The sequence below is a fragment of the Etheostoma cragini genome, chromosome 14 (genome assembly GCF_013103735.1).
Source record: "Etheostoma cragini isolate CJK2018 chromosome 14, CSU_Ecrag_1.0, whole genome shotgun sequence".
NCBI lineage: Eukaryota > Metazoa > Chordata > Actinopteri > Perciformes > Percidae > Etheostoma > Etheostoma cragini.
The window spans coordinates 15,899,123-15,908,475 of record NC_048420.1 but is presented as its reverse complement, the minus strand read 5'-3'; the positions used below and the strand labels follow the sequence as shown (position 1 = coordinate 15,908,475).

General features: G+C 40.6%; 1 protein-coding gene across 11 annotated transcripts in view; it reads right to left on the bottom strand.

Moving 5' to 3' along the window:
- akap9 (A kinase (PRKA) anchor protein 9) overlaps positions 1-9,353 on the bottom strand; it is a 64,072-nt gene that overhangs the window by 6,447 nt on the left and 48,272 nt on the right. For 10 of the 11 annotated variants that reach the window (XM_034892686.1, XM_034892687.1, XM_034892691.1 and 7 more), the window contains 13 exons: positions 8,653-8,757; positions 8,157-8,309; positions 7,277-7,363; positions 5,836-6,852; positions 5,386-5,526; positions 5,208-5,252; positions 4,985-5,125; positions 4,422-4,466; positions 3,389-4,249; positions 2,701-2,758; positions 1,665-1,786; positions 689-874; positions 348-515 (listed from right to left, as the gene is read on the bottom strand). In XM_034892686.1, coding sequence (XP_034748577.1) covers positions 348-515; positions 689-874; positions 1,665-1,786; positions 2,701-2,758; positions 3,389-4,249; positions 4,422-4,466; positions 4,985-5,125; positions 5,208-5,252; positions 5,386-5,526; positions 5,836-6,852; positions 7,277-7,363; positions 8,157-8,309; positions 8,653-8,757 — 3,129 coding nt within the window. The remainder of the gene's footprint in view (positions 1-347; positions 516-688; positions 875-1,664; positions 1,787-2,700; positions 2,759-3,388; positions 4,250-4,421; positions 4,467-4,984; positions 5,126-5,207; positions 5,253-5,385; positions 5,527-5,835; positions 6,853-7,276; positions 7,364-8,156; positions 8,310-8,652; positions 8,758-9,353) is intronic. The other variant, XM_034892697.1, reaches the window with a different exon arrangement.

Below are 9,353 nucleotides of genomic sequence, written 5' to 3'. Positions count from 1 at the left end.
TATATATATATATATATATTCACACACACTCATACAAAGACTTAAATTAAAAGGTAGACCGAGCATTTGTTGCCTTTGCCTTAAACTTCATAATACTTTAATTACTATTTTATTATCCAACTGCATTTTTGACAATTCTATTTTGTTGTGCTTGTGTTTGACTGGTTTGATGCAATATATTTTAAGACCTTTTATAAAATGACTGCAGTCAAATGTCTTTTTCCTTCAGCAACTTGGCATTTAATTGTCTTTCCCCTTAATTTACGTGTACAACAGTGAACACTATGGAGTAATTTACTTTGGAGTGAATTCAGTGCCAGACTACAGAATCAGTTGTTACTTCTGACCTGTTCAGCCAGTCTGTGCTCAAGCTGATTGAGGTGGATGATGGCATCGCTGGTGTCCAGCAGGTCCAACTGGCTGTAGAGGGCACTCTTCAGCACGCTGCGCTCCCTCATAAACACCTGCCGCACTGCATCCAACAGCTCACTGCGCCAGTCTACTCCGCCTGACGTCTGGGGCAAGTCAGAGACAAAGATAAAGACACAAGCACACTTACTGTGTTAGACAAAACATGACAACTTAACATTTAAATCCAGCTGGTTTGAATTGTGATGTTTCTAACAGGTTGAGCTCTGAAAAAGAGTAAGCAGTGTTTTGTAAAGACTCAGGGGGGGGGGTGTTCTACCTGTGTTTCTCTGTGTGTCTGTATCTGGGTGATGAGGCCTTTGAGAGACTCCACAGTCGCCAGTAAAGCATCTCTTTCCTTCACCCAGCCTGCGACGAACTGGCTGCCAGGCTCGCCTTCAGTGAGAGGGAGTTCTGAGAGAGAGAGAACCTGCATGCCCTCCTGGTGTACCTCACGGAGCAACAACTAAATGGACAAGAAACACAAATGTTTTTGGATTCACCATCAGTCTTTCTTAATTCAGCAAAGAAACAGAAACAGAAAAAACCCTCAGACATTGTATTACACATGCAGTAAGCAAACATGAAATACATTATTCTGTAAGTGACAATGTGTAACCTTTCAAGTTTTCTGAAGCTCTGTCATTTTTCATAAAATAATCTTAAATGACCTGTAAATTGCAAATGAGACTAACAGTGAAAAGAACGACATTTTTTAAATAGTTTTAGTAAGGGGTATGTCCGAGTTTGATTTTCCCTGCGCAGTCACAGAATGATCTGCGGCAGATAGACCGTGCTACAGTAACACATACTCAAGTGTCATAGATTACACCGAACAGCCTGTGCTAGTATACTTTTAAGGCGGTTAAAAGAAAGCAGGAGATTTCTTTAAATAGGCCTAATTGTAGCTTTATGTTATTTTAAAAGTTATCTGATGCAGTACATGATTGCAGGACCAGGAAAGAAAAGAAGGAAATAAACAAAGAACAACTAAAAGCTAAAATGGAAAGTGAAAGACAAAAGTCAATAAAGCAAGTCACACTAAATAAGGCTATCAACAGATGGAGAGAATTACGGGAGTGTAAATGATAAACAATATGGTCTCCCTGCACCTCACACAGCTAGAACTAATAACTTACAGATATTTTGTCTCAATACAGCCATTAAGACCAGAAAAATACTTTTGTGTACAGCAACATTTTCATCACTATTTTTCAGCATAATCAAACAGTGTTCATAATAAGTGAAGGTAGGACCTTGATCCGGTCAGGCAGTGGATCACCAGTCTCTCTCCTGGCACCCTCTGGAGTTGTCCGAAACTCCTGCTGCAAGCTCGGGAAGTCAAATCCAGTCCGCTGGCTGTAGTCTGAGCTGCTGTCTGCAAGAGGACAAACCTTTTCTTGAAACAAAACCAGATGAACCACAACATTCAAATATACTGTACTTAAAAGGATAAGTTCTTTTTTTTTTTTTTTTCTTTTTTCAAGTCCGTCTTAATAGAAGACTAACATGCTTGTAGCTACGTGGAAATAAGTCTTGGTTGCTGTAACAATTACATGAACTGTTTCCTCTGCTTTCAAACATCATGGCAATGCTGCAGCATCACGGCAAAAACATGATTACCAATGCTAATGGGAATAGGCCTGCACGATTTAGGGACAAATATGAATCATGTTTTTTTTAGTTTGGAATTGATATCACAATTCACTGCCACGATTTGTAAAGACCAAAGTATCAAACTGATTGATTTTGGCACCTATAGCACATTGCACATCACCACAAGCGTGTAAACATAGAGGTTTCAATGAAGCGAAGGGAGAGCAGTCGGCTCATAAAATTAAATGAGAATTGAAGTCATTAAAAAAGAAAAAATAGGTAGTTATTTAAATGTAATCGTGAACAGGGGTGAATCAAGACTGCGATTTTGTTTAATGATTTACCGTGCAGGACGAAATGGCAATGTGTGAAATGAACACTAGCTGGCACTGACAAACTATTTAAAGCATTGTAAGGAAACACAGTGAGACATTAAAAAGCTGAGCAGACAACTCTCTTAGGACTGGGTTGTTTATAGGACTCAGGTTATTTCTGAAAATTGTTTATTCAAACAATACCTAAAAACACATGAAGAATGCAGGACAAAAAAACATTTAATCATTGTCAGTTTTTCTTTTGTTCTAGTCAGTGAAAATTTAAGGTGTGTATTAATACTGATAAAACTAATTTAAACATTTGAAGCAATAAAGTAAACCCTCGGGTGGGATTGTGCTGTATCAATGTGTTGCTTCTTACCACTTGTGTAGCCATCTTTGAACTGTGATGCAGGACGGTCTTGTCTTAAGGAAGGCACCTAGAAAATATTAAACATGTTTCAGATCTTTACTGTATTAATTAAAATGATTACAAGTGCAAGAAAGAATTTGCACGTTTTCTTTGTATGTAACAAATTCAAAACATTGAACTACTGTACATTTCATGAAAATGAAGATAGAGCTGAAACAATAATTGGAAACAATTTTGATAATTGCTTAATTGTTAAGTAACTTATAAAGTAAAAGTGACAAATATTTCCTGGTTTCAGCTTCTAAAATTTGAGGATTTGCTACTTTTTATACACCATTGTACATTTAATATCTTTGGATTTCAGGGCTGTTGGTCGAACAAAATAAGCACAAAGGAAAAGTAGCAGCTGTCGACAGCTCGAAATCATTTTTTAAATAAATTAAAAACGGACCACAAAAACATGGAAAATCAAGAAAATAAGAATTAAATCTTGAAAGTATTCTTGTCAAGTTTAAATGGCCATAACGTGGAAAAGTTAGTATGCTAGAGATTACACAATGTTTTCTATAATTTTCAGTTTGTATCAAAATGATAAAGTATTTAAAGGATTATACCATTGTGCATAGTATATAATTAATATGTACAGAATTAATAATTAGACTGAACTTAGAACACAGCTATTGTTTCCTGCCCTCACCTCTGTGGAGCGCAACTTGTCGATGACCGCCTTGAGGGCCTTACACTCATCCTCCAGGACCTGTGTGTCCCTACGAAGGGTCTCGCTCTCTGAAATATGCCGAGCCTCCATGTCCAGTATTTCTGCCGCATGGAGCTCCTGCATCTGTCCAATCTTCTCTTCAAACTCTCCGATCACCTCCTCCATCTCGTCTTTGGTTGCAGACTCACTTTCTGGGCAGAGGTCAGACATTTGGAGAGGTTCGGTCTGTGTGAACGAGTGTGTTACCGCCGTGTGTTGCTGCTCAGAGCTGCTGTTTAGTCGAGCTCTATGCAATTTGTTGGAGGACTGACTGGAAGTGGCGTTTTTTCTGGAGAGAGATGTTTTATCTTTGGCACTACTTCCTTTAGCAGCCTGCTGTTTGCCGCCTTTCCTTTTAGGTTGGATGGTGGAGGAGGAAGAAGCAGTAGTGGAAAGAGGCTGAGGTGAGGGAGACGGAGAGGGAGACGGAGAAGGAGATGGAGAAGGAGATGGAAGACCAGAATCCGCTGTCTTCATCAAGGCTGTTCGTACCTCCTGGAGCTCCTCTTTAAGCTCAGAAATGGAGAGCTCACGGACGTGGAGTTCCTTCTGTAGTTTCTCATTGTGCTGCTTGTAGCTGTTGAGTTCTTCTTTGGTGGTATCCATTTTCTTTCCCAGGCCCTGAAACTCCTCTTTAAGTTTTGAAATGGAAACTTCACGGACTTTGAGGTCCTCCAGAAGTTTCTCATTATGCTGCCTGTAGCAGTTGAGCTCTTCTTTGGTCGAAGCCGCATTGTTTCTGATCTCCTCCAGCTCCTGGACAAGCTCTGCCATATTTGCTTTGTCTTCTTCAGCTTGTACCTTGAGGACAAATGGGCAGGTGGTCAAATGCTGCACATACAGCCAAGTATCATGGAGGAATATGACATTTTCATAAAAATTTTAAAAAATACTGATTATATATATATATATATATATAAACACACACACACACACACACACACAAATATACTACAAACCATTTCCAACTTACTTTAAAAAGTTCTCCTTTAAGGTGAGCGATGTCCATTTCCCGCTCCTTTAAAAACACAATTGCATGTAATTAAAATGTGTATAAATAAAAACTTATATTTGACTTCAGCTAAGACAGTTAACACACCTAAATAATAATTTGATATTTAGGGAAATCCGATTATTCACTTTGTGAGGGAAAATTAGATAATTGAATGATTGAAAATAAGAGCCAGGATAGCTATTTCATTTATGCTAAGCTAAGCTAATGGCAGCTGGCTCCATTTACATATTTAAGGTACAGATAAGAGAGTAGTATTGATCTTCTATTCTGACTCTCTACAGGAACGTTACTATCAAATATGCCTATTTCCCAAAATGTCCAACTATTCCTTTATATATCAGTTTCACAAGCTCAAAACCACAGCAAAACTTCCAACTTCAAATTTAGTTTAAAACGATAACTTTGAATACTTTGATTTACAAAACACATGTTCTTGCAGTACTAAGGTTCCTACAGATGAATGTCACTAAACTCAGCACCCAAGACAGGATATGACTGTAAAGCTTTTAAATGTTTGGCACCTGCAGCAGCTCCTGGAGCTTCTCTAAGCTCTCCTTACAGCTGTTCAACTCCTCTTTGGCCGCAGCTGCCTCATTTTGAGCCTTCTTTAACTCCTGTTGAAGCTCAGACACATTGGTCTCCTCACGGTTTCCAGATGAAACCTAAAGTGATTTAGTTTTTAAATGAGGCGAGAAAAATAGTAGATGATAAAAAATGGAAACTGTAGTATCAAATCTTTCTTACCTTTTGAAGTTGGTCCTGTAGTCTCTCTATTGTAACAGTTTTGTCCTAGAAAGAAAAGCATATGTCCATCATTTTCACCAAACATTAGAAACACTCTCACAGGAAGCATGACCACTAAGATACTTTATTCATTCCCTGCAGGGATGAATAAAGTATCTTCTATCTATCTATCACATACTTGGAGCTCCTCCTGGAATCTGCTACAGCTCTCCTTGTAGCTGCTGAGCTGCTCTTTGGTGGCCGAGGCCTCATCTTTGACCTCCTGGAACTCCTGGAGAAGCTCGGACACAGCAGCCGGTCTCTCAGCAGCAGAGGACCCCTGACAAAAAGGTCACAAGGAATCAAACTTATCATAGCTGTGTGGGGGCAAAGGACAGCATTAAACAGCCTGCTACTTGATTTACACTGACTTCATTGGGATTTTCACTGGTTAACCCTTAATAATAGTAAATAGAAAATGAGAAAAACAGTCCCCAATATAAATTCAACTAAACACAGAGTTTTCTTCAAAAGCTCACTGATTTACATGTGGTATCTTGTATGTTTAATCTGGGGTTAGGTACTGGACTATTTTGGCCGAGTTCAAAATGTTGAACTAGTCTTTATGACGTGTTGGCCAAACTCTTACCCCCACAGCCGGTGATGTCCTCTGGTGTGTCCTGGCCTTCATCTGACTGAGCAGATCCATGAGCACGGCCAGCCTCCTCTCATACTCAAGCACCTCCTCCTCAGAGCTAGAGAGCAGCTGCTTCTGGAGCTCCTGGTCTTTCTGCATCCCACTGAGTCCCACCTCCAGCTCCCGAAGCCTCTGGGTCAGATGGACCACCTTCCCTGTTGGAACTTGTCTCGCTTGGCCGATTCTACTTAAATCCATTTGAGGAATACCAAAGTCACCAAAGTCAAAGACATGTGGCTCAGCATGTGCCTGCTGCTCCTGGTCTTCTTTGGATCCTTGTGACTGATGTTGCTGGAAGGCCTCCAGTGTGGCCTGGCTGACAAGTGCGGCAGCCAGTTTCTCCCTCAGATTGTCCTCTAGATTAGAGACCCTTTGTTGGAGACCATTTGAAGAGCTTTGTGTTTGCTCCACAAGGAGGCGACAGCGGCTTAATTCACAGTCCTTTTCATCGACCACGTCCTCGAGCTCCTGGATGCGGAGGTCCAACTCTTCCACTCTGGATGTTGCACTCTGCTCTAAAGCTTGTACTTGGGCCTGCATGACTACAAAGCCTGCCGTTTTCTCTCTGAGAGCTTCTTCAAGTTCGCCTTCTGAGCTCTCCAGTTTTTCTGTATCAGCTAAAGCTTCTGCACTCTCTTTCAAGCGCAGGTATGTCTCCAACAGCTTACTGTGCTCAGCTTTGAGTGTATTGACCTCTTTGGTGGCTAGGTCCATTCTCTGCTTCATTTCATCGTATTCCTCTTTACTTGGCCTCCATATAGCGGTTTCTGTCTCAGCCTTGGTGTCCTCATCTTCCTCTGTAGCCTGCTTCTGCTCGATATTGGCCAGCTCTTGCTGAAGTCTGTCTATGACTGCATTTAGTTGGTCGAGCTCCTCGTCATTATTCCTCTTTAAGGTTTCTTGTTCGCTCTGCAGGCACTCCACCTGGGACTCCAGGTCTTTAATCAGCTCATCCCTCCCCTCAATCTCCTAAAGAGAAATATACAGACATTATTAAACCAAAAATATATACGATTGGGGGAGTCCATAGCTATCCCATTATTCCGATAAACCTATGAGTCCCTGTTATGAGATTTTTTGGGCTAAAGTTAATTCAATGGCGTTTGTATTTAAATTTCTGAAATTGATTAGGTTGTAAAAACTCATCAGAGACCCAGAGGTTTAGAAAGCCACCTCACAAGAGCAAATGATCACCTCACAACAGACGATGGGGCTATGGAACTACTTACCAAAAGAAAACAAGCAAAAACAACCCAACAACTAAATAAATAAATCGTGAAAACAAAAATAAAGTGTACATGAATGCAGCAAAATCACATACACGACTAACACGGAGATATGCGTATTCGAAATAGACTTTTATTCTATTTCAAATATGCATATATTGCGTTACCTTGTTATCAGAGGCTGTTTCCATGTGTTGGAGCCTAGTGATCTGTTCATTAAGAAGAGCTATTTCCCTGTCCTTCTCCTCCATCACCTTCAAAAGTCAGAGATTATAATGTGATGGCTATTAAAAAAGACATTACGTGAAAGTCAACTAAGAGGCAGCCTCATGGTGGACTACAGAAAGTACACTGATTGAGTCAAATATAAAAGGTCTTGCAAAATGTGCAAACTAAAAAAAGCAATATAGAGACAAAATCTCTTTATTAAATAAAACTGTTTTTGCAATATAAGAGCGGAAATATAAATATTATATATACATAATTGTGGTATATGCACTACATTCATGTTTACAACTGATGCTCCAGTATTAGGTTGTGTAAATGTCCCAGAACTTGTGTCACACATATCACATCGGCAAACAGTTTTAAATTCACCAGCAACCAGTGGTCTATCTTTTGCTCTTCAGTTCAACATTTTGTGTGTGGAAAACACAGGTTAATCAATAATATCTGAGAATACAAGTGTAAATGTATTTTAACACAATATGTGGTCAGTGTCTGTCTGATAATGACATCCACAGTTTTAAAGAAGCCAGCGTGGCTACAGTTCTCACACACACACACACACACACACACACACACACACACACACACACACACACACACACACACACACACACACACACACACACACACACACACACACACACACACACACACACACACACACACACACACACACACACACACACACACACACACACACACACACACACACACACACACACACACACACACACACACACACACAGTCAACCACTTCTGGAATTCTAAATGTTATGTAAAGATACATTGAGAGGTTTTCCCATGAGGATGGCTCTTTACCTGGAGCATGCTATCCCTGGTTTCTAGGTATTGCTGCTGGCTGCTAATCTCCTTCCTCTGGATCTGCAGCTGCATGTTAAGCTGCTGCACCTCCTCGCTCTTGTTCTCCAGCTCTTCTCTGAACTGCTCCAGCTGCTCTTCCAGGTTACTGATCTGATGAGACAGGTAAACATGGCAAGCACTTCAGAGGAGGCACCACATGACGACTGAAAACTCAGATTTTCTCTGTTTTACTGGTTAGCTACAAATTTGTTCTATTATTCATGTAATTAAAGAAAAATGCATATCTCAAAGGATACTACAGTACTTGTAGTTGGTCAATGCCAGACAATGAAGCAAATGATACATGTAGTAGCAATGCTACTGAAACATTTTGCTGTAACACCTGCATACCAACTATAAACCACAAATGTAAAACATTTAATTCCCAATTGGATCTTCAAATTGTGAAATTGATATATTATCTGTTTATTATCCATCCTGAGCAGCACACTACCTCTTTCTCTTTCCGCTCCAGAGCTTCTCTTTCTGTCTGTAACTGAGCCTCCAGTGTGGAGTGTTTTGCCTCTGTGATGGATGCATGCTGCTTTTTATGTTCAATCTGCAACACACACAAAAGAAACTATTAACAGCATGCACAGAAAGGCGTGAAGGAACAAGCTCTTGCGATCAAACTGATTTTCAAGGATGCAAACTATAAATGCACATTGCTGTATCTTATCATGCAAAGATGGGGGGTGGCAGTAGCTCAGTCCGTAGGGAGTTGGGTTGGGAACCGGAGGGTAACTGGTTCAAATCCCGGTATGGACCAAAAAGTATGGAATGTGGATTGGTGGCTGGAGAGATGCTAGTTCACCTCCTGTGCACTGAAAAGGTGCTGTTGAGCAAGGCACCGTACCCCCCCCACCCGCTCAAAGCGCGGGTTCAGCTGGCAGCCCACTCACTCTGGCATCTCTCCATTATTGCATGTATAGATCCTGAGCGTGTGTATGTGTGTGTAGTTCAGGCCTGTGTGTAAACTAACAAAGTGTGGACACAGAGTGTAAAATGTAATTTCCCCATAGGGGATCAATAAACAGATAAAAGAAAAGGAAATCATCTGTAAAGCAGATATGAGCATTTCCTGCATTGCTCCTTTTTGTTCACTCACAACAGTCGTCCACGAACACTGGGGGGGCAATCTTGACAGTTGCTAGC